The sequence below is a fragment of the Dendrobates tinctorius genome, unplaced genomic scaffold (genome assembly GCF_039654945.1).
Source record: "Dendrobates tinctorius isolate UK_male_01 unplaced genomic scaffold, ASM3965494v1 ptg000065l, whole genome shotgun sequence".
NCBI classification, from domain to species: domain Eukaryota; kingdom Metazoa; phylum Chordata; class Amphibia; order Anura; family Dendrobatidae; genus Dendrobates; species Dendrobates tinctorius.
The window spans coordinates 14,450,244-14,476,165 of NW_027361733.1; the positions used below are offsets into that span (position 1 = coordinate 14,450,244).

A 25,922-nucleotide genomic window follows, 5' to 3' on the forward strand; every position below is an offset into this window, starting at 1 on the left:
GACTTTTCTCCCTATAAGAAAGAGGGGGAGAAGTATTTTAAGGACCTCTATCCTGGATCGCACCACTAGGACCCACCCCAGGTAAGACTCACTGTGGCTGGGGCAGCGCTGGACTCTGCAGACGCAGGGCAGGAAGAACCGTCCATGACAGCAGGGGATTTGCTTTACCTGTCAGCATCTTCCGGCGGGTTAATGAAGAGTTAACTCTGCCCTCAGTGTATTAGCTTGATTCCCCCTCCTCCTCCCTGGGTCCTGGAGCAGGCACAGCAGATGCCGGCGAGCTCTGCGCGCTGGCAGCAGGATGGGGGCCGCCATGACAGCGCGCCCTCCACATACCCCGGAAGTGACCCTCGCGTGACGTCACTTCCGGGTCTTCGCACAGCACGCAGGGGAGGAGGAGACGCCGGAGAGCTGCAGGAGGCCTCCGGCGGGAATCACTGGCCCGCTTTACTCCCCAAAGGGGAGCGTGGGAGGGCCAGGAACGGTCCCGAATGCAGAGCAAGAGGGAGCAGAACGGAGGAGGGGAGGCTGCGCCACCACCACTGCCCGGCTTTGAACATCCACAGGTATGCTATAGCAGCCGGCCACACAGCACACCAGACCTCTCCATGCCCCATGGGGGACAGGAAAGACACTGGTGAGAGGGAGGAGGGAGGGACCTTTTAACCTCTCGTGCTTCCTGTCCCCCATTAGGGCGTGGAAACGACCTCCTCCTATGCTGTCGTGGAAGGTTGCTAGAGAAAAAAAATACATTTCTTTACCTTCTCTTTTCTGGAAGTCCATGAAAATTGGATCGCAATCGGATGTCTTTCGAGTGCAGTCTGTTTTTCACATACTCATACAGACTCGTAGATTTGCACTGCCAATTTTGATTCGACCCTCTCGGTCCACGAAAAATCATGGACATGTGAATTGCCCTATAAAGTATCACAAGGTACGAGTTCTGTCTGTGAAAATAACACAGATAACACTTATGTGCAAAACTCGGAAGTCTGAATGAGGCCTTAGAGAATTCAGAAGACGTAAATTCATTACCAACTTGGTTAGTCTTCAGTTCCTAATTGTTTGGCCCTTTCCCAACATGTGACCTATAAGTATATCAGATGTCCCCTCCCCCTCAGCACAAGAGCCTGCACCTTTTCTGGCACATGACAGCTGAACTGATCAGCTGACAAGTGCCCCTAACAGCCGAGGGTGGAATCGCGATCCACCTGCAGCTGTTAACACGATAAATGCCACTGTCAAAACTACAAGAGCGGCATTTAACATACACACGCCGGAAGTGTGTCACATACCCCACTCATCAGCGCCCATGTCACATAACAGGTAGCTGATGGGTTGGCATGACAGGAGACCCCTGAGTTCGTCATTGCCGCATCGCTTTGAGTGCTCATAGCAAGTGAGCATTTCTCCTATGTAGCATGTAATATTTCTTTCTATGTAGCACAAGAGATTGGATGATCGCAACTTTTAGTCTCCCATGGAGACTATTGAAGCAAATGTAAAGTAAAAAAAACTGTTTTTAAAAATATAAAAAAATAAAAAAAGTAAAAGTTTAAATCACCCCCCATTCGCCCCATTCAAAATAAAATAATTTAAAAAATATTAAAAATACACATATTTAGTATCGCCACATTCAGAATTTCCCGATCTATGAATATATAAAAATAATTAATCCGATTGGTAAACGGCATAACAAGAAAAAAAATCAAAATGCCAGAATTACATTTTTTTGGTCGCCGCAACACTGAATTAAATTGCAGTAACGGGCGATCAAAAGATTGTATCTACATCAAAATGGTATCAATAAAAACGTCAGCTCGGCACGCAAAAAATAAGCCCTCCCTCAACCCAAGATCACGAAAAATGGGGTCTCAGAAAATTACACAATTTTTTTTAACAAACTACAGATTTTTTTTTTCACCACTTAAATAAAAAACAACCTAGACATGTTTGGTGTCTATGAACTCGTAATGACCTGGAGAATCATAATGGCTGGTCAGTTTTAGCAGTTTGTGAACATGGTAAAAAAAATATTGTGGAATTGCACGTTTTTTGATATTGCATCTCAGTTGAAATTTTTTTGTGGTAACATCAAGGGTGTCGCTCAAAAGTACAACTTGTCCCACAAAAAACAAGCCCTCACATGGCCCTACTGATGGAAAATAAAAGTTATGGCTCTGGGTAGAAGGGAAAGGAAAAAACGGAAATGGAAAATGGCCCAGGGTGAATGGGTTAAAGCATTGGCGGACATAGACAGAAAAGGGCCCCTGTGCAAAAACAATATATGGGCCCTTTGCAGCCCAAAAGCTCCTAATAATGCAAAGTTGCACCGGCTTTAGAGGTAGAAATGGGCCCCCTACCTCTTGGGCCCCTGTGCACAGGTTGCACCAATGATATGTCCGCCCCTGGGTTAAAGGGGTTTTCTGGTTCAAACTGATAAGTCTGCAGTCACTCTATATGTGCACACTTATGAATCCCATGAATCCCCCCAGCGCACACACTGTGCAACCCTCTTTAACCTCTTGCTGACATCAGCCTTAGACCGGGGTCACACTTGCGTGTGTGATGCAAGAAACTTGCGCGAGTCTCTCGCATCAACACCCAGCACTGCTGCCGGCACTCAGACCGGAGTGTGCAGCTGCATAGAAATACATGCAGCCTCACACTCCGGTCCTGAGTACTGGCAGCAATGCCGGGTGTCGAGACTTGTGCGAGTTTCTCGCAAGTGTGACCCCGGCCTCACAGAGTATGTAGGATGCTGGTGTATGAAGCAGGTTCAAGAATTGTACCTGCCCCCATATAGTGTACAGTGGGTACGGAAAGTATTCAGACCCCTTTAAATTTTTCACTCTTTTTTTTCATTGCAGCCATTTGGTAAATTCGTTTTTTTTCTCATTAATGTACATTCTGCACCTCATCTTGACTTAAAAAAAACCCAGAAAGGTAGAAATTTTTGCAAGTTTATTAAAAAACCCCTGAAATATCACATGGTCATAAGTATTCAGCCCCTTTGCTCAGTAGTGAGTAGAAGCACCCTTTTGAGCTAGTGCAGCCATGAGTCTTCTTGGGAATGATGCAACAAGTTTGTCACACCTGGATTTGGGGATCCTCTGCCATTCTTCCTTGCAGATCCTCTCCAGTTCTGTCAGGTTGGATGGTGAACGTTGGTGGACAGCCATCTTCAGGTCTCTCCAGAGATGCTCAATTGGGTTTAGGTCAGGGCTCTGGCTGGGCCAGTCAAGAATAGTCACAGAGTTGGTCTGAAGCCACTCCTTTGGGCTTAGGGTCATTGTCTTGTTGGAAGGTGAACCTTCGGCCAAATGGCTGCAATGATACAAAGAGTGAAAAATGTCAAGGGGTCTGAATACTTTCCGTAGCCACTGTATATCAGATGCCAGCTGACAATGGCTCTCTCCTGCAGAATCATATAATGCTCCTGTCAATCTCTAACATGGCATTTCAGTGGCACAATCCCCGTAGGGCGCCGACCCTGAAAATGGGACCAATAAAAAACTACAACTCTGTGAGCAAAGAAGAAGCCCTCACACAGCTCCGGTCACAGGAGAATGAAAACATTATATGTTTCGGAGTAAAGCGACATTTTATTTTCTAAAGTTCAGAATTTTTTTTTTTTTTAGCGACTAAAATACATAAAAAAAACCTACACAAGTTTGGTGTCGCCGTGATTGCACTGACCAGGAAAGCCATGTCACTGGGTCAGGGTTACCACAGGACGAATGGTGAAAACCAAAACCCCCAAAACAACGGCGCACTGGCTAGTTTTTTTCACCTATTCCCCAGCTTAATATTTTTCTTCACATCGTCCAGTACACTATGTGGTAAAATGAACGGTATCATTCAAAAGTACAACTCGTCCCGCATAATAACGAGCCCTAATGGAAGGGGAGAAAGAATAAACAAAAGTGCCAAAATGTAAATAGGCCGCTGTAACCTATATGCATAACTATGGATGATATATTATCTGGCTGTCCAGACTGGAGTGTAATAAGCTTATAATGCACGGCAGTGGTCACGTGGTGCCTCCTCCGGCTTTATACGCAGCACACAGCGCCATCTGCTGGACAATGAGCGCATGGCGCTGCCTTCTCCCTGTTCAGTACAGATCGTTACTTGGACTGTACCATCCCCCCCTCGTGTATCTTACCTTAACCACTTACAATAATGTAATAGTGGACATAGTGATGAATAATAATAATAGATAATTATTTTAATAAATATTGCAACTGTGTGAGATTTTATTCCAAGGAATGTCATGTGTTCATATAATGATGAGGTAATGTGCGTCCCCCTGCCGACAATGGTGCAGTCCCAAGATGGCGGCCACCATGAAGAAGACGGTGAGGCAGAATGGGGCCGGTATTTGGGGTGTTGGGGAGGTAATAGGGGGACAATTTATGATTGAAGTAGTTGAGGAGAAGCGTGGACGATTCTGTGCACAATTTAGCGACATTTTCTGTGGAATGGAGGAGGAATTGTTAATCTCCCCCCAGCATGACCAAAACATGCAGCTCATACATCAGGGAACTATAAGGCTTAGCATGACATACCAAAGGCACACGGAGGGATACCTGCCATTTGTAACTTGTGGTTTATAGTTTTTTGGGGAATTTTAGGGTGTGTGCACACGCTGCGGATTCTGCTGCGGGTGCGCAGCGGTTTTGGTCCTGCGGATCCGCAGCAGAATTAGCTGCATTGTACAGTACCATTATAGCCTATGGGAAAATGAAAACCGCTGTGAAGACGGTGCAGATTTGCTGCGGGTTTCAATCCGCAGAAAGAAATGACATGCCAATTCTTTCTGCGGATTCCGCTGCGGTTTACCATCTCCTCCATTGTAGAGATGATAAACCCGCAGGCCAATCCGCAGATAAACCGCAGGTCTTTTGACCTGCAGATTCTGCAAAATCCGCGCTGATCAATCCGCAGCAGAATCCGCAGCGTGTGCACACACCCTTAGCTGTTATGGAACAGCTCCTAGTATGCCCAAGATGCCAGATTATTGGAAGTCCTGAACTATCAGATATGTGACACAATATATACATCTTCCCGGCATGGTGGTGACTCCTCTGCTCACTTCAGTCTTGATATCAGTGCTCTTACTACTTGCCCCATGTACAATAACAAATCCTGCCTTCCCGCCTGAGTGCAGTTCCAGCCATGTCTGCGCCGGCCCTCGCTTCATTGTTACTCCCCATAAGCCCTGCAGTCAGTCAGCGGCCTCAGTTTGTCTGCAGCGCTCGCAAGGCATAGCAATGTTATTTGTGGGACTGCAACATTAAGGCTAAGTTCACATTAGGCATTTTTTTTCAGCGTTTGTTTTTCTGCAGCAAAACATGCACTGTTGGCAGTAAAGAAGCAGCAAAAAAATACATGTTTTGGTGCATTTTTCAGTATCCCAAAGTACAGTTTTGCTTCCACAACAGAAGCATGATCACAGGTCACCAATACTGCGTTTTTTACCCATTGAAATGAATGGGTGGTGAAAAAACGCTGGTATCAGGTTTTGCTGCGTCATTTTGTGCCAAAACCACATTCTGTAGAATAGGACTTTTTTTCAACACTAAACTTTATCAGCATGCACAAGAGACAAATCTAGCATGCCAAAACCACAGCAAAAAATGCAAGAAATACCAAGGAAAACATGGCAATAGATCAGGTTTTGCTGCAGACAAAAAAATCGCTGAAAAAACGCCTAGTGTGAACCTACCCTTAGGAGTCGGTCCATTTCTAACGATCCGTGTGAAAAACATGCAGACATGTCCTTTTTTCCCAGCACCATAGAGGAAATGTGTGCCTGCACACTGACACATGGATGACATTATTGTGATATCTGTGTGACACGTGCCCAAATGAATTTCTCTGGTGGTTGGGGAAAGCAGTACATTTAGTGCTTTTCCCAGTTGCTGACTACAACTATCATCATCCTTGCCTGGTCTCCCTGGAATCAGTCAGGGGAAAAGTGCGGTGGTGTCTGACAGACGCCTCTCCACTACTAACCCCTGGGTTTAATGTCAGCGGACATTACACAGCTGACATCAACCCCAAAACCTTTACATCACTTGCCAACCCACCAGGGCAAGCGGGAAGATCCGAGGCTAAGCGCCAGAATTGGTGCATCTAATGTATGTGCCAGTTCCGGGGAGGCTGAGGGATGGTGTTATTAGTCTGAGACCCTTCCCAGCCTATTAAGATCATCCCGCAGCTGTCTATATAGCCTTTGCTGGTTATTAAAAATAGGGGTGACCCTTTGTCATTTTTGTTTCTGGAGGTTCCTTCTTTTTAATAACCAGTAAAGCCTAAGCAAACAGCTGTGAGCTGTTATTAATAGGCTGTGAAGCTTTATAGATATTGGTCTCTTCCCAGAAAAATAACACCAGCCTACAATTGTCTACTTTCCCTCAGCTGGTTAATAATAAAAATAAGGCCCCCCCCAGCATTTTTTTAATTTACGGTATTTATACACTACTCAAAAAAATAAAGGGAACACTTAAACAACAGAATATAACTCCAAGTAAATCAATCTTCTGTGAAATTAAACTATCCACTTAGGAAGCAACACTGATTGACAATCAGTTTCACATGCTGTTGTGCAAATGGAATAGACTACAGATGGAAATTATTGGCAATTATCAAGACACCCTCAATAAAGGAGTGGTTCTGCAGGTGGGAACCACAGACCACATCTCAGTACCAATGCTTTCTGGCTGATGTTTTGGTCTCTTGAATGTTGGTTGTGCTTTCACACTCGTGGTAGCATGAGACGGACTCTACAACCCACACAAGTGACTCAGGTAGTGCAGCTCATCCAGGATGACACATCAATGTGAGCTGTGGCAAGAAGGTTTGCTGTGTCTGTCAGCGTAGTGTCCAGAGGCTGGAGGCGCTACCAGGAGACAGGCCAGTACACCAGGAGACATGGAAGGGGCTGTAGGAGGGCAACAACCCAGCAGCAGGACCGCTACCTCAGCCTTTGTGCAAGGAGGAACAGGAGGAGCACTGCCAGAACCCTGCAAAATGACCTCCAGCAGGCCACAAATGTGCATGTGTCTGCACAAACAGTTAGAAACCGACTCCATGAGGATGGTCTGAGGGCCCGACGTCCACAGATGGGGGTTGTGCTCACAGCCCAACACTGTGCAGGACGCTTGGCATTTGCCACAGATTGGCAAATTCGCCACTGGTGCCCTGTGCTTTTCACAGATGAAAGCAGGTTCACACTGTGCACATGTGACAGAGTCTGGAGACGCCGTGGAGAGCGATCTGCTGCCTTCAACATCCTTCAGCATGACCGGTTTGGCAGTGGGTCAGTAATGGTGTGGGGTGGCATTTCTTTGGAGGGCTGCACAGCCCTCCATGTGCTCGCCAGAGGTAGCCTGACTGCCATTAGGTACCGAGATGAGATCCTCAGACCCCTTGTGAGACCATATGCTGGTGCGGTTGGCCCTGGGTTCCTCCTAATGCAGGACAATGCCAGATTTCATATGGCTGGAGTGTGTCAGCAGTTCCTGTGAGATGAAGGCATTGAAGCTATGGACTGGCCCTTCCGTTCCCCAGACCTGAATCCGATTAAACACATCTGGGACATCATGTCTCGCTCCATCCACCAGCGTCACGTTGCACCACAGACTGTCTTTGAGTTGGTGGATGCTTTAGTCCAGCTTTGGGAGGAGATCCCTCATGACAACATCCGCCGACTCATCAGGAGCATGCCCAGGCATTGTAGAGAGGTCATACAGGCACGAGGAAGCCACACACAATACTGAGCATCATTTCCTTGTCTTGAGGCATTTCCACTGAAGTTGAATCAGCCTGTAATTTGATTTTCCACTTTGATTTTGAGTATCCTTCCAAATCCAGACCTCCATGGGAAATTAATTTTGATTTACATTGATCATTTTTATGTTTTCTTGTTCTCAACGCATGCCACTATGTAATGAATAAAGATTTGCAGCTGCGATATTTCATTGAGTAATATCTACGATGCGGTATCTTAGTGTTCCCTGTATTTTTTGAGCCGTGTATGTTCAATAAATACAAATCCAGTACTGATCATTTATCATGCTGACATATTTCTTTCTCAGTGTTCCTCATCACTATTCATCTCTATCTTTGAACATCTTTAATACTTAAAACTCTTTAATTTCTATGCTGCATTTATTTCATTCTATACGTGTCACACTCACAGCATACGGATCTCACCAGTACTGGAATCATCAGGACGTGTGAAGGGGCCTAAGCATTGAGAGGTCCCAGGACCCTTCATGTGCTCTTCTGTTCCCATCAGTTTCAGACAGTGTTGAAGGGGACTCGTCTCATCTTCTTACATGGATAAAATTGCAAAGTGCTTATAGAAGCCAGCGAGGGATTTTTAATTCTGTAGTTTTCTGCTTGTTTCCTAGGATACCAGCTACTTCTTCTTTCTATCAGACGTGGACAATAGCACTTACAAGTTGTTTACTATACATTCTATAAGTGCTGCTATTGAGCCAAATAGATCCGGCTTCAGTCCCCTGCACTTTGCAGATGCAAACCTGTTTGTAGTACCTGCATCCAGGAGTGCTCTTTTTTTGGACTAGTGGCTCAGCCATTCTGCTGGCCCAAACTGTCAATTATTAGGCGCTCACCACTTTCCTTGGCAAGAAGGAAGCTTTGAAATTTGGGAGTGGTGTGGTCCTGAAGAATCAGCATGAGACAAACGTGTTCATCTACTGTGTTGTGCTGAATTTCTGGCCCATTGGATGCTGTATTAGAGCTTATGAATATCCTAGCTGGGGTCTCCAACTGACGACCACCGACCATGAGCCGCTCTGCAGGACTCATGCTGGGCATGTATTCTATACAGACAGCCTCCCGTGACTGGCATGTAATCCTTCATTTCCCCTTCAGTGGGCATCACATATCTGTTAGTCTATGTCCAAGAGGAAAATTGCTGGAATATTGACTGAAGGTTTTATCTGTCTCTTTACATCCCAGAGGAGACAGCTACAGTCACAGTCCAGCCTGGAAGAGAAAGTGAGCAGAAAAGAAGAGCAATGGCTCTGTCTGCTCTCCATTACAGCCTAAAATATAAGCCAGTGCCGAATCCCCGGATAGACTGTCCATATATCAGAAAGTGTCATATAAATAGGCAGGATACACTTCATCCTATGGAGGGCTCTTGATGGCTGCCATGATTAGTTAGAATAGTTTTCCTGCATTAAGGCCAATCACTCTTGTAGACTATCACTTTAAAGAAGCACTCCATTAATGTTTTTACCCCCTCAACCAGTGTAAATGTTAGTGTAGTGTCATTGTGTTAATATACTCACCGATCGCTGTCTTTTCCAGTATCCACTGTCGTTCCGATCCTTGTTTGAGACACATGAAGGCAATTCAGACTCTCCAGATCACTCTGTGAGTGAGCCAGAAGTCTTTTTTACAATGTAAATCTATGGCCCCTCGTTCTAGCCCTACATTGTAAAGGCCATTTTCAGGTGACACAGAGGGTATCATAATCCGGAGAGTCTGAATAGCCATCACGTGACTCACGATGATCCAAGCGGCACTGAATACCCGAGAAGACGGCGATCGGTGAGTGTATTAACACACGGACGCTACACTAACATTTTCACTATTTTAGGGGGAAAAAAGTTGAGAGGAGGTTCGGGACTACTTGTCACAGCCAATGTTTCCCTCCTGTTTTACATCAGTTTTCCTTTTTCTCTCAGGTTGCTGAAGATGTGAATGTCACCTTTGAGGACCAGCAAAAAATTAACATCTTTGCAAGAAATACAAGTAGAATGACCGAACTGAAGGATGAGATTGAAGTAAAGAAGGTAACGCCCCCTCCTGGCCTTTAGATATAATTACAGCAGTGGCTGCCATACAGTATAACTATTTACCCAGATTCTCTTTCCACCACAAAGGCACCATGAGGTTATAGGAAGCGCCATAAAGTTGTCTAATACACTGTGCAAATAAAAAATACAACTTTACCGCAACTACTATCTCAAGGCCATGTTCACACTATCAGTATTTGGTCAGTACTTTGCCTCAGTATTTGTAAACCAAATCCAGGAGTGGGTGATAAATCCAGAAGTGGTGACGTGTTTCTATTATACTTTTCCTCTGATTCCTCCACTCCTGATTTTGGCTTACAAATATTTATGTAAAATACTAAACGTGGCCTTAGGCTATGTGCACACATAGTTTTAGGTGCTGCGGATTTGGAAAAATCCGCAGGTAAATTCTCAGGTCAAAAGACCTGCGGTTTATCTGCGGATTAGCGTGCGGTGTGAAACCACTGCGGATTCCGCACAAAGAATTGACATGCTGCGGATTTGAACCCGCAGCAAATCCGCACGGACAAATCCGCAGCATGTGCACAGCGTTTTTCAGTTTACCATTGAAAACAATGGTACTGTACAACGCAGCTAAATCTGCTGCAGAGCCAAAAACTATGCAGATCCGCAGCAGAATCCGCAACGTGTGCACATAGCCTTAGAGCACAATCCACATCATCCCGAATTTTCCTTCTCATTTTCAATATCTGTTTATCCAATGGTTTGCTAACACTCCTGTTGAGACCATTAGTTTTACCACAAGCAGTTATTACCAAAAAACACTGCCTAGTTTCCTTTAACTATTTCACCCCTAGGCAATTTTTTTTTTTTTTTTGTTTTGTTTTTTTCCTCCCCGTTTTCCAAGAGCCATAGCATTTTTATTTTTCCATCCATATAGTTGTATGAGGACAACTTGTACTTTTGAATGACACCGTTTATTTTATCATGTGATGTACTAAAAAGAGAGAAAACAATTCATGTGTTGAAATTGCAAAAAAAAAAAATGGAATTGCACAATTATTTTTTATTTACCATATTCACTGTATGATAAAACCAGGCGTTATGATTCTCCAGGTCAGTACAAGTACAACATGTACCAAAGATGTGTAGTTTTTTATTTAACCCCTTCATGACCAAGCCTATTTTGACCTTAATGACCTGGCCATTTTTTGCAATTCTGACCAGTGTCCCTTTATGAGGTAATAACTCAGGAACTCTTCAACGGATCCTAGCGATTCTGAGACTGTTTTTTCGTGACATATTGGGCTTCATGTTGGTGGTAAATTTAGGTCGATAATTTTTGTGTTTATTTGTGAAAAAATCAGAAATTTAGCGAAAATTTAGAAAACTTCGCAATTTTCAAATTTTGAATTTTTATTCTGTTAAACCAGAGAGTTATGTGACACAAAATAGTTACTAAATAACATTTCCCACATGTCTACTTTACATCAGCACAATTTTGGAAACAAAACTATTTTTTTGTTAGGAAGTTATAAGGGTTAAAAGTTAACCAGCGATTTCTCATTTTTACAACAAAATTTACAAAACCATTTTTTTTTTAGGGACCACCTCACATTTGAAGTCACTTTGAGGGGTCTATATGGCAGAAAATACCCAAAAGTGACACCATTCTAAAAACTACACCCCTCAAGCTACTCAAAACTACATTCAAGAAGTTTATTAACCCTTCAGGTGTTTCACGGGAACTAAAGTAACGTGGAAAGAAAAAATGGACATTTTAATTTTTCCAACAAAAATTTTCTTTTAGCATAAATTTTTTCATTTTCACATGGGCAACAGGATAAAATGGATCCTAAAATTTGTTGGGCAATTTCTCCTGAGCACATCGATACCTCATATGTGGTCATAAACCACTGTTTGCGCGCACGGCAGGGCTCAGAAGGGAAGGAGCGCCATTTGACTTTTTGAATGGAAAATATGCTGGAATATTTAGCGGTTGCCATGTCGCGTTTGGAGAGCCCCTGTGTGCCTAAACATTGGAGCTCCCCCACAAGTGACCCCATTTTGGAAACTAGACCCCCCCAAGGAACTTATCTAGATGCATAATGATCACTTTGAACCCCCAGGTGCTTCACAAATTCATCTGTAAAAAAAAAAAAAAGTGCTTTTTTTTCACAAAAATTTTCTTTTAGCCTCGGTTTTTTCATTTTCACATGGGCAACAGGATAAAATGGATCCTAAAATTTGTTGGGCAATTTCTCCTGAGTACACCGATACCTCATATGTGGTCATAAACCACTGTTTGGGCGCACGGCAGGGCCCGGAAGGGAAGGAGCACCATTTGACTTTTTGAATGGAAAATTAGCTCCAATCGTTATCGGACACCATGTCGTGTTTGGAGAGCCCCTGTGCACCTAAACATTGGAGCTCCCCCACGAGTGACCCCATTTTGGAAACTAGACCCCTTATGGAACTTATTAACTATTTTTAATTTTCACAAGGCTAACAGGAGAAATTGGACCACAAAAGTTGTTGTCCAGAGTACGCTGGTACCCCATATGTGGGGGGGGAACAACTGTTTGGGCGCACGGCAGGGCTCAGAAGGGAAGGAGCGCCATTTGACTTTTTGAAATGCAAATTACTTCTAATCGTTAGCGGACACCATGTCGTGTTTGGAGAGCCCCTGTGTACCTAAACATTGGAGCTCCCCCACCAATGACCCCATTTTGGAAACTAGAACCCCAAGGAGCTTATCTAGATGTGTGGTGAGCACTTTGAACCCCCAAGTGCTTCACAAAAGTTTATAACGTAGAGCCGTGAAAATAAAAAATATTTTTTTTTCCTCAAAAAATGATTTTTTAGTGCGCAATTTTTTTTTCCACAAGCGTAGCAGGATAAATTGGACCGCAAAAGTTGTTGTCCAGTTTGTCCTGAGTACGCTGGTACCCCATATGTGGGTGGGGACCACTGTTTGGGTACACGTCGGGGCTCGGAAGGGAAGTAGTGACATTATGAAATGCTGACTTTGATGGAATGGTCTGCGGGCATCATGTTACATTTGCAGAGCCCCTGATGTACCTAAACTTTGGAACCCCCCACAAGTGACCCCATTTTGGAAACTAGACCCCCCAAGGAACTTATCTAGATGTGTGGTGAGCACCTTGAACCCCCAAGTGCTTCACATAAGTTTATAACGCAGAGCCGTGAAAATAAAAAATAATTTTTTTTCCTCAAAAAAATATTTTTAGCCAGCAATTTTTTTTCACAAGGATACCAGGATAAATTGGACCCCAAAAGTTGTTGCCCAGTTTGTCCTGAGTACGCTGGTACCCCATATATGGGGGGGAACCATTGTTTGGGCACATGTAAGGGCACGGAATAGAAGTAGTGACGTTTTGAAATGCAGACTTTGATGGAATGGTCTGCGTTCGTCGTAACGTCTGCAGAGCCCCTGATGTGCTTAAACAATAGAAACCCCCCACAAGTGACCCCATTTTGGAAACTAGACCCCCCCCAAGGAACTTATCTAGATGCCTGGTGAGCACTTTGAACCCCCAAGTGCTTCACAGACGTTTATAACGCAGAGACGTGAAAATAAAAAAAAAAAAATTTTCCACAAAAATAATTTTTTAGCCCCCAATTTTTTATTTTCCCAAGGGTACCAGTAGAAATTAGACCCCCAAAGTTGTGTAATTTTTCCTGAGTACGCTGATACACCATATGTTGTGGTAAACCACTGTTTGGGCACACATCGAGGCTTGGAAGGGAGGGAGCACCGTTTGACTTTTTGAATGCAAAATTGACTGGAATCAATGGTTGCACCATGTCGCGTTTGGAGACCCGCTGATGTGCCTAAACAGTGGAAACCCCTCAATTCTAACTTCAACCCTAACCCCAAGACACCCCTAACCACAGCCCTAACCCCAACACATCCCTAATCCCAACCCTAACCATAACCACAACCCTACCCCTAATTCCAACCCTACCCCTAATTCCAACCCTAACCCTAACTCTCTTTCCAACCCTAACTCTCTTTCCAACGCTAACCCTCGTTCCAACCCTAACCCTAATAGAAAAATAAAAATAATTTCTTTATTTTATTAGTTGTTCCTGCCTATGGGGGTGATAAACGGGGGGTTTATTTGCTTTTCATTCTATTTTGATCACTGTGAGAGTTTATCACAGTGATCAAAATGAATGAAAGGAAATTGCAGCCGGCGCAGTGCGCCCGCCACTTTCCAATATGGCGGCGCCCATGGTCCGGGACCGTGGGACACCGGGAGCCATAGCGGCACTCTGTGATTACCGGGGGGGGGGGGGCGATCGGAAGGCGGGGGAAGCGGAGGGAAGGCGGGGGGAGGGGCAGATGATGACAGCGGCGGCACATCGCCGCTGTCATTCAGTGGCGGGGGCAGATCGCCCCCGTTAACCGGTGGGGGGAGGGTCGGATCGGTACAGTAGCGTCGGACATGGCTGTATTGTAATATTTCATCAATTTTCATTGATGAAATATTACTATCGCTCTGATTGGCTGTTTCACTTTTAACAGCCAATCAGAGCGATCGTAGCCACGTAGGGGCGAAGCCACGGCCCCCGTGGTGAATTACAAAGCCCCCTGTATCTGCGGGTCGGGTGACCTTTCAGTGACCTAGGTCACCCAACCCGCAGGGAGGCTTTAAAGTCATGACGCCACATAGACGTCACTGGTCAGATTGGTACCAGTTTTCATGACGCCTATGTGGCGTCTTTGGTCGTGAAGGGGTTAAGTGGTGAAAACAATTTCTTAAGAAAATATTTTTTCTTATTTTATCTCTTTATTTTTTGTGCCCCTAGCTGACATATCACTGATACAATTTTGGGGTACATACAATGTTTTGATCTCCTCTTTCTGCATTTTATTGCAATGGTGTAGTAGCCAAAAAAAAACGTTATTCTGCCATTTTGATTCTTTTTGTCAATACGCCATGTAACGATCAGATTAATTTACTTTATATTTTGATTGGATTTTAACGAACGCAGCGATACCAAATATGTCTATTTTTTATAATTTTTTTTTTTTGTTTTATTTTCAGTAGGGCAAAAGAGGGTTTTTGATTTTGCGTTTTTTTTTTTCAATATTTTTTCCGTATTTTTAAAAACACTTTTTACTGTATTTGTTAGTCCCCTTAGTGGACTTGAAGCTGTGATCATTTGATCACTTGTTATGGGCTGGCTTTCACAGGAGGATCGTAATGACTGACACTGTGGTCATCAGCAGACCTCCGGCCGTCATGACAACCCATTGGCACCCCATGATCATGTTCCAGGCGCATCGATGAGAGCGTGGAATGACACGCTCCCTGCCGACGCATATTAAATGCCACCGTCAGAGATTGACAGCGACATCAAGCAGGTTAACAGCCTTGGGCAAAGCTCCGCTTCACCCATGGCTGTTAAAAACATTTGTTGGCTGATTAAATCAACCCTTATGTACTGGGAAAGAAGTGGCCTTGGCGTTTGAGCCCTCATGAAAGTCAGCAACACGACTTTTGACGTAAATGTACGTCAAAAGTCGTGAAGGGGTTAAACAACAGCCACACGTAGAACAGCCCTGATGGCCCATTTCCCTCTAATTAGGGTTTTATCTTTCTTATTAGAATAAATTAATTAAAAACACAGAAAAAATATGTGAAACATATTACGGTAGCTTCTATTTGACTCTGGGTTTCGCCTGTTGGCTTCTTCTGGAGTAATAATAAAACCCACATTGGAGGCAATTTGTCCGTCAGTGTTGCTCTTTGTGCAGTTGTTCTTCAAGAGAAACTTGTGAAATTATTGTTGGCTGTGGAACTACTAGTCTCAGCAGGACTGATAGCGACAAAACTAGATGAAATACATTTATACTCCAAGTTTGATGAGGATGAAAGATTTTCAGTAATGTGAGTTTTGCTGTAAAGATCACAGATGTGGTAACGTTGTATTACATCCACCATACAATCTGTCCCCCATAAACTGTAATATACAGACAGGAAATACTCCTTCCTGTACTGTATGTAGTACAGGTTTTAGATGTCGCCAAGTCTGTGACCGTACAAAGCACAAGGCCACAAAACATTTTACAAAGGGAGGAGTGAGATTCATGTAACTCATATTAAAGGCTGCTTCACATCAGCTGCTTCTTGGGGTTAGTACAAGCTGAGGAGGTTAAAGCCGCAGATTCTTCTTATTTGCCTCCTATAAGTTTCTTCTCCCTATGACATAAACTAATTTGTGACAGAACGTTAAGAGATGAGCAACTCCCATATGTAGTCAGAGCTTTGTAAAAACACTGATCATATACTGTATATTATAACCTACATCAAGTTTCTGTTGTGACACGAATTACTTTTACATTTCTGATGGATGCATCTGCTGAACTATATTAAAGGGGTTGTCCACTACTAGGACAACCCCTTCTTGAGCTAAGTGTTCTGCCCCGATAAAATAATAAAGCCTATAATCGCCTCCTTTGTCTGTCTGCACCTTTCCAGTGGTGTCAGCACCCGCGGTCCCAGGGCTGTGATGTGGTAAAATGACACGTGATGCCCGGCGCCTAATCAGAGCTGACGTCGCTGACTCCTCCTTCGAACAAACAATGTGAAGAGGAAGTGTGGCTGCAGCTGATCCCTGGCTTCCTCTTCACGTTCAGTTTGTTCTAAGGTGGAGACAGTGACACCATCTCTGATTGAGCGCCGGAGTCCCGTGTCACAGCACCATATCATAGCCCCGGGGAGAGTGAATGCCAACACCGCAGGAACGGCATCAGCACGATAAGTGAGTATAGGCATTATTATTTTATCGCGGCCGAACATTTGGTTTAAGAAGGGGTTGTTCTAGTAGTGGACAACCCCTTTAATCAGAGTGGAGCCTCGTTATCAATACTGTGAGCATTAAATTAACTAACTGTTTCTCAAATAATAGAAGGAGCTTCAGAACCTGGAAGACGCCTGTGATGACATCATGATGCTAGACGAGTCATTGCTTATCCCTTATCAGATCGGAGATGTTTTTATTAGTCATTCCCAAGAGGAAACTCAAGATATGCTGGAGGGTGCAAAGGTTAGTCACACAATATAACTTCTATAATTCCCTCATTTGTCCAAGAAAATTATTACTATAATAAAGCCCCCTATGTACAATATTATAACTAATATAATACTGCCCCTATGTAATAGAATATTACTACTATAATACTGCCCCCTATTTGCAAGAATGTAACTACTATAATACTGCCCCTATGTACAAGAATATAACTACTATAATACTGCCCCTATGTACAAGAATATAATTGATATAATACTGCTCCAATGTATAAGAATATAATTACTATAATACTGCTCCTATGTACAAAAATAACTACAATAATTTCTCTAATACTGTCCCCTATGTACAAGCATATAATTACTAATACTGCCCCTATGTACAAGAATGTAACTGCTATAAAACTGCCCTCTATGTACAGGAATATAACTACTACAGCTCTGGTAAAAATTAAGAGACCACTGCACAGTTTTATAAAAATCAGCTTCTCTACATGTCTGACAGCCATTCCATTCCAATGTCAGTTGAATTCCAACCAGAGTACACCTCATTCTATTTAATGTGATTCTGATTAGGTGATCACCTGAACCAAATCTTATTTATAAAACTCCCTGCTGTGGTGTTCACAATCCTCTTGCAATAGGACAAGCTGGATGGCAAAACAAATGCTAGTAATATCCCAAAAGTAATAGGAATGAAAAAATAACTTTTAACAATGCCAAAGGAGCTGAAAAGAAAAGTCTTGAGAGGAAAAGAAGGGCTTAATTCAAGCTTTACTAGGAAAGGGATACAGTGAGTGTCATGTTGCCTCCATCCTTAAAATTTCTAAGACAGCAGTCCATTACAACAGGATCAAGCAGCAGACATTGGGGACAACAAAGCTGCAGACCGGCAGAGGGCGAAAACGACTCTCCACTGACCGGGATGACCGTCATCTTATTCGAATGTCACTCAGCAACCGCAGGATGACATCAAGTGACCTACAAAAGGAATGGCAAATGGCAGCTGGTACGAAATGCATGGTAAGAACAGTTTGTAACAGGCTCCTAGAGGCAGGGCTCAAGTCATGTAAAGCTAGAAAAAAGCCTTTCATCAGTGAGAAGCAAAGGAGAGCCAGGCTGAAGTTTGTCAAAGACAATAAGGATTGGACCATAGAGGACTGAAGTAAGGTAATCTTCTCTGATGAGTCTAATTTTCTGCTTTGCCTAACACCTGGTCATCTAATGGTTAGACGGAGACCTGGAGAGGCGTACAAGCCACAGTGTCTTGCACCCACTGTCAAATTTGGTGGAGGATCAGTGATATGATCTGGATATGCTTCAGCAAGGCTGGAATTGGGCATGTTATTCTTTGCGAAGGACGTATGTATCAAGCCGCATACAAGGTGGTTATCCTGGAAAAAAAAGTTGATTCGTTCTGCTCAGGCAATGTTCCCCAACTCTGAGGACTGGTTTTTCCATCAGGACAATGTGCCATGCCACACAGCTAGGTCAATCAATGTGTGGATAAAGGACCACCACATCAAATCACTGTCATGGCCAGCCCAATCTCCAGACCTCAACCCCATTGAAAACCTCTGGAATGTAATCAAGAGGAAGATGGATAGTCACAAGACATCAAATAAAGAAAAACTGCTTACATTTTTGTACCAGGAGTGGTATAAGGTCACCCAAAAGCAGTGTGAAAGACTGGTGGAAAGCATGCCAACACGCATGAAAGCTGTGATTACAAATCATGGTTATTCCACAAAATACTGATTTTTGAACTTTTCCTGAGTCAAAACATTAGTATTGTTGTTTCTAAATGATTATGAACTTGTTTTCTTAGTGTTATTTAGGTCTGCAAGCACTGCATTTTTTTTTTTTTTTTATCTTGATCATTTCTCATTTTCGGAAAATAAATACAAAATTTAGTGCTTGGAAATTCAAAGACATGTTGTCAGTAGTTTATAGAATAAAAGAGCAATTTATGGCTTCCTCAAAAATATACCTATAAAGAGAAAAATCAGACAAAATGAAAATTTTGCAGTGGTCTCTTAATTTTTACCAGAGCTGTATAATACTGCTCATATGCACAAGAATATAACTACTATGATACTGCTCCCTATGTACACTCACTTGCTGTTGGTATTATATTGGCAGCTCTGACCTCAAACTAAACTTTATATCATTCCTTTATAATCTCCTTCGATCCGCCGTCCGTTACTTTTGCCTTGATCCAAACCGTATGTACTCCAGCTACTGTATGTGGAACCATGGTGATAATACAGGAGTGTGCAGAGTATTCATCTTTGTGAATCACTGACCTAGTTGATTTTGCCATGGACCAGCCACAATTTGTGCTTCAGGTGTTTGTAACTAAGGGCAGGTTATCCTGCTCTTGTGTCATAGGTCCCATATTCGGTACAGCAGCCAGCTATGTACAATGTGATCCTTCAGCATTTGCTACTGTACTGGATGCGGGGAGTCTAGGACACAAATCTGAGCAATCTGTCCGCTGCACAGTGACGAGAAGACCAAACATGGCTGCTCTGTGCCACTCTTTAAGAGCAGTGCCTGCTAACGCCAGTGATTTAGAGCAACAAAGATCGTGCACCCTCCTGTATTATAATCATCTTTTTATATAATTGGAGGTACACTTTATTACATAATGGGAAATAAATGCAAACGTGTGTGTGTGTATATGTGATATATATATATATATATATATATATATATATATATATATATATATATATATATTCAGTGAGATGTTGAGAACTGATGATCTTCCAGCTGAGAAGGCAAGAAGGCAAACAACAAATGTAAATAGAGAGAGGTTCCTATTGGTTATTACATCACATGGCCAGTATTCTGTAATTAAAAGGGAATCTGACATCAAGTCTTTGCTATGTAATCTGAGACCCTGATCTCAACAATGTGTCACTTATTGGGCAGCTTGCTGTTGTTTTGTTTTAAAATCCCTGTTTTATCAGCAGGAGACTATCACTAGAGGACTAGAAAACTTGCTGCTATGTAATCCCAAATATTCATCAGCTCTGTATAACCACGCCCCTACCACTGATTGGCAGTAGAGATGGGCGAACCCAAACAGTAAAGTCCGGCGTCCATACTACACCTACTTCGAGTACAGACACCGAACACGGACTTCACCAGGAACTCCGTGTTACTGTCCGAATTCAGCTCCCTGAAAACCAGGTGTTGTGCTGTCATGTGCATGACAGCTCGGAAAACACCACTTCTGATCAGCGTTAAAATCATCACCGCTGGTCTAACAGCCGGCGATGGTTCCCCTGTATTTTTTATAACCAACCAGGCAAAACTCACAGCCGGAGGCTTCAACCCTCAGCTGTCAGCTTTAGCCAGGCTGGTTATCAAGACTAGAGGGGTCCCCACGCTGTATTTTTTATTTATTTAAATAATTAAAAAAAAAAAACGCATGTCGTTACCCCCAATTTTTGATAACCAGCCATGCTAAAACAAACAACTGGGGGCTGGTAATCTCAGACTGCTAAACGGCCATGGATATTGCCCCCCCCCCCCAGCCTAAAAATGGCAGCCCGCTCAGAAAAGGAGCTTTGTCCGGCTTCTCCCACTTGCCCTGTAGTAATCGCAAGTGGGGTTCATATTTGTGTGGGTTGATGTCGCCTTTGTATTGTATTATCCATTACTTATCATATAGTTATATGATAAATAAAGATACAGCCAGAATAAAGTCTTTTATTTGAAATAAAACAATACAATTCAAATTCACCGCAGTGAAATTTTCTTGGTGAACTCGCCTCTGCGGGGATCTCACCAAAGTCACCACAGTTCAGCCCAGCAGGGAATGCAGCCTCAGTGACCTGCTGTAACCTCGATGATGTCACCACTAGTCACTGAGGCTGCGCTCGCAGCAGTTCAGGCACCTGTGGTTCTCAGCCTGGACAATTGCATCTTGGCACCGTCCAAGTTGAAAACTATTTATCCCTAGACAAGGATCACAGTGTGGGACAGAACGACGGACAGGTGAGGGATATTTGTTTTATTACAGGAGACAAAGGCTTCGGTGGAATTAGGCGTTAGGTAAGTATAACTGTGTTTTGTTTTTAAATAAAAAAGTAAAAGTGGGTTTTATTTTACTTCAAATAAAACACTTTATTCTGTCTGTGTCTTTATTTACCATATAACTAGGATTAGTAATGGATAGGTGTCTTATAGACTCTCTATTACTAATATCACCTGACAATACAAAGGTGACATCAACCACACAAATATGAACCCCACTTACCACCGCTACAGGGCAAGTGGGAAGAGCCGGGCAAAGCGGCAGAATTGTAGAATCTTATAGATGCGGCTTTTTTTGGCAGTTGTGGGTTGCTATTTTTAGGCTGGGGGGCAATATCCATGGTTCCTTACCAGTATGAGAATAGCAACCCTCAGCTGTCAGCTTTAGCTTAAAAAATAGGGGCGTGGGGACCCCTTTATTTTTGATAACCAGCCTTGATGAAGCGGACAGCTGAGTGTTGCGGTTCCGGGCTGTAAGTTTTGCCTGGCTGGTTATCAAAAATACAGGGAAATAAGTGCCGTTTTTAAAAAAAAATTATTTACAGCGCAGGAACTGGCTAATGAGTACTCCCATTAGCTGCTCCTGCTCTCACTGTTATTAGCGGCAGCAGACGTCAGCTGATGGGAGCAGTAGTCCGATCAGCCGACACCAGTGACCGAAGGTAAACTTTATACCTCCAATCACAGCTGCACTCATGCTGTCTTTTGTCAGCATGGGAGCTGTAGCTGTCTGACCAGCAGTGATGATTTTATTGCTGATCAGAAGCAATGTTTGCTGCACTTTCATGCACATGACAGCAAAGTGAATGGGGTTCGGGTGCTGTTCTGGTACCCGAATCTGAACTTTTTGTAAGTGTTCGGCTGAACTCGCCGGACCCGAACATCAAAATGTCCACCCATCTCTAACTGGCAGCTTTCTGCCTATGCACAGTGTACACAGAAAGCTGACAGTCAGTGGTGTGGGCTTGGTTATCCAGAGCTCACCATTCAGAGAACTGCTAGATCTGAAGCAAATTAAACAGTTTTTAATCAAAACTGCAGCAGGCAGCACAGTAAGTGATCCATCACTGAAATTGGGCTATCGGCCCTTACATAATGCTACTTTTAAATAGGATAGCAAAAATCTGGTGACAGATTCCCTTTAAGCTGAATAACTTGTCTGTTAGCTGTTAGTTAATGGCATTTTACTTTTTTTTTTTTCTTCCCCGTTATGGTGCAGAAAGGACTACAAGATGAAATAAATTCTTTACAGTCACGGGTAGAATCCATCCAGCAAGTCCTCGGTGATCTCAAAATACAGCTCTACGCGAAGTTTGGAAATAATATCAACCTGGAGGCTGACGAAAGCTAAATTTTGTAAATTATTGTTTTTTTTTTGTTTTTTTTTTCATTTTTGCTTTTTAAAAAAATATTATTCGGCAACAATTAGGCGGCAGCGGAAAAGCAGCTTTTCACTAGCTCTTCACCGCCTTCATATCCCTCACCAGACAATTACAGTCTGTATAGCATGGGATTTCACCCTGAAAATGCCCCCTGACCCATGATTACATGCACTGCATTAATGCCCCCCATCAGTTCTGCTGGAGATTGTAGTTCATCAATGCTTGGAATAGGAGCCTTCAGTTGTAGTAGAGGATACCTTATTCCTTCCTGCAGTTACCGGGTTGTCATGATTTCATTTATATCTGAAAAACCTGTCAAAATCCTTGATATTTTCTTCTGGAAACCAATAAAGTAAAGCAACGTCTAGCGTGCAAGTCTGACAGCGGTGTCATGTATTTTAGATTTTTATTTTTTTAATGTTAATTACTTGGCTTTTTAACCTTTCTCCAGTAGCTTGAAGGATGAATCATAACTTTAAATTTAAGGTTGTATGTACACATGCCTTGTGGGATGATCAACGCGTTTCAAGGCCAACTCAATAGGGAGCAAGGTCTTCTGTCCGCCAGTGAGTGATGGTCTGCTTGGAACATCGGATATATGAGGGCTGTCAGTCACTGGTGATGAGACCAAGGTCTCTGGCTCATGAATGAGGTGGCTTTGAAAATAATCCATTACCATACAGGACATAGGGATTTATAGACTTGTCTCCTGCCCAGCTGTCCTATTATATATTTTGTGCTCGCAGATGGAAAAGCAATATAAATATTTAGCATCGTTAAAGGGAACCTGACAGCTGATACATTTATGGTTTAGTGAATCCTGCATTGAGCGGAGGTTGGACACAATGACCCTTGAGGTCCCTTCCAACTCTAACATTCTATGATTCTATGATATGATTCCCGATCTACTGGCATCACCTATCAGACACTGGCTGTATGATTTTCATATTTGTCATTATAACAATATGGCGTTTCAGAGAAAAGCATACCTCAGATGCCTGCTTCTTGGCACCCCCTGCCATTAAGTGACAGGTGTCTCCTTCATGCGTGTAACGGGAGAGACCTGTCAGTCACTTCCAGCGGGCGGGGAGAAGCTGCCGCAGCCTTTCAAAGTCAAACATACCTGGCTGAAATCGTACAGCCAATGTCTGATACATATCTCCCTTGGATCGGGCAGCATGTATCAGCTGTCAGGTTTCCGATAAAGGTTAATCACTAAAATAAAATTTATCTAGCTGATTGCTGGGATCCCTTGCAATCCCAAGATTGGGGCTTTGAAACCTTGAGGCTGTGTGCACACGCTGCGGATTTTGCTGCGGTTCCGCAGCGGTTTTGGCCGCTGCGGACCCGCAGCAGTTTTTGCTGCGGTGTACAGTACCATGATTCCCTATGGGAATCAAAAACCGCAGTGCAGACGGTGCGGAATTTTCCGCGCGGATTATCTGCGGTTTTCAATCCGCAGAAAGAATTGACATGTCAATTCTTTCTGCGGATTCTCCTGCGGTTTGCCATCTCCTCCATTGAGGAGATAAAAAACCGCAGGGCAAAACCGCAGAGCAATCCGCAGGTAAAACCGCAGGTCTTTTGACCTGCGGTTTCACCTGCGGATTTTACAAAATCCGCGCGGATGAATCCGCACATAATCCGCAGCGTGTGCACACAGCCTCAGAAGCGTACTCTGCAGCCCTGCTTTGAATGGAGGAGAAGTACACATGCTCGGCCTCTGCTCCATTCACTGACAATGGGACTCCTGAAAATAGGATAGAATGGAAGTAGTACTGTGCTCGGCTTTTCTCCATCCATGATCGGGCTGCAGAGACCTATTCCCGGGGTTCCAAATCCCCATTTTCAGGATTAATGGTCAGACCACTTATTAAAGTTAAAGGATAACTTGAGGGATAACCCTATAATTATTTGTTGCAGGCGCTAACCCCTGCCCAGCCCTTTATCAATACATCATTCATTCCCTACCCAGTTTTTTAGCTCTATCCTCTAGATTTTTCAGAGCTTGTCTAATGCTATTTGCAATACATTTCTTGAAAAATGGTAGGTGCTGAAAAAGAATAGTATAACCTCAGGATCTATAATGCTCTGTGCCTGGGTGGTCCCTGATTGCAGAAAATGTTATTCTCTAATGAACCAGCAAATTGACAACAACACAACGACAACTTCTGGCTTCTTACCAGGTCAGATGTAGATATTATTACGATAGTTCCTGCAGGTGGCGCCATTGTCACTACCAGCGATTGTGCAGTGATTAGATGCTCATCTGGGCTGGAGACACTTATCTGGGACCACAGGGGGTTGAGCAAAGTCTGGTGAGGTCTTCCACACTGTCATCTTTTCCGAATCCTACAACTCCATAAACAGTAGAATCCAGGTAAGGAATCTTTTGGGAGCGGTTTAAAAGGGATTTTCAGGATTCTATATAATAGAATAAAATAACTTTTATCTCTTCTTCCGCTCCAGAATTAACTTAAGTCAGTAGTTAGGTTGTGGTGCCCAGATCCGGAGCAGGCTCAGGAACGCTGCCCATTATCTGATCACACCAGTAAAGCCCCTTAAGTGCCTCCAATTGCAACTGCGGCATATGACTGGTTAAATAGGGAGGCCCTCTCTCACCATATCGCATTCTTTGGGGAGGAAGTGATGGATTGCCAAATCATTTTTCAGTAGTATAAGAAGTATCCATGGCACGCATTAATTTAATAATGAAAATGTACTTATTTTACCTTCTTACATAGCGCCATTAATTTTCACAGCGCTTAACAGAAATTATCTAGTGCTATACTCCGTGCGCTTGAGGAGGTGGATTCTGCATTTTTGGACTCTGACAAACACCAATATGGATTTGAAATTAACATGTCACTGTGATTAATGTGCAGCATAAGTGTGAGTACTGGTAAAATAAAGGTAATAAAAGCTAAAACATTTTTTTAAATACACAATGGAGGTGATTTTTCAAAGCTATTACGCTGGAATACTGGTGTAAATGGTTTCGAAAAGTCCCAAAAATAGGGGACTTTTTGTGTTTTCAAGCCAGTTCTTCCCAGTTCTGCAAAAGTGGGTTTGGACATGGGAATGGTGTGGGGGCCTAATGCTACAGCTCATCTTAGTCATGATCAGCTGTCATTTTTCTTATGCCAGAAATCTTACTCCAGTCAGGGACCAGAGTAAGATTTGTGACTTTGTGCGCGGATGCGGGCACCACTCGTCAGATGCTCCAGATTCATGAATAGGTGGGCGTCTCCATGAATCAGGAGAATCTGACTCCAGCACACCTCCTCATCAAGACGGGCAAGGAAATTGCTGGCTGAAATATACAAAAGTAATGTGCCCTCTCCACATTACACCTACACAAGCTTTTCTGACCTCTCACTCTACATCAGAAGACATTAAAGGGAACCTGTCAGCAGGACTGTGCACAGTCACAGACAGTGTAAGGTCGGCACCTTTATATTAGTTAAAATAATACCGTGGTTGATGAAATCCGTCTTGTGGGGCTTTGGGGGGGGTCTTCATGTGGTGCTCTAATTAGGTATTCACCAGTGTGGCTTCTGACGGGAAAAGTATTAAGTTACGTACCGGTAACGGTATTTTTCGGAGGCCCATGACAGCACCACGAGAGA

At 43.4% G+C, this 25,922-nt stretch overlaps 1 protein-coding gene across 2 annotated transcripts; it reads left to right on the forward strand.

The window, feature by feature from the left end:
- The first annotated feature begins 463 nt into the window (after positions 1-463).
- Positions 464-22,674, forward strand: PFDN4 (prefoldin subunit 4). Of its 2 annotated transcripts, none has more exons than XM_073580655.1 (4): positions 464-566; positions 9,732-9,839; positions 16,746-16,883; positions 22,131-22,674. In XM_073580655.1, the coding sequence occupies exons 1-4, from the start codon at positions 492-494 to the stop codon at positions 22,260-22,262; spliced, it is 453 nt and encodes a 150-aa protein (XP_073436756.1). In that variant the 5' UTR covers positions 464-491; the 3' UTR covers positions 22,263-22,674. The 2 variants fall into 2 exon arrangements, with proteins under 2 accessions (XP_073436756.1, XP_073436757.1); XM_073580656.1 differs by lacking the exon at positions 464-566 and adding an exon at positions 4,270-4,361.
- Positions 22,675-25,922: the final 3,248 nt, after the last annotated feature.

Excerpts from the sequence above, each read along its gene's own strand:
- PFDN4 (XM_073580655.1), top strand. The coding sequence starts at position 492 with ATGCAGAGCAAGAGGGAGCAGAACGGAGGAGGGGAGGCTGCGCCACCA. Across the intron at positions 567-9,731 it reads CCGGCTTTGAACATCCACAG|GTTGCTGAAGATGTGAATGT; the intron begins GTATGCTATAGC and ends TTTTTCTCTCAG. Across the intron at positions 9,840-16,745 it reads ATGAGATTGAAGTAAAGAAG|AAGGAGCTTCAGAACCTGGA; the intron begins GTAACGCCCCCT and ends CTCAAATAATAG.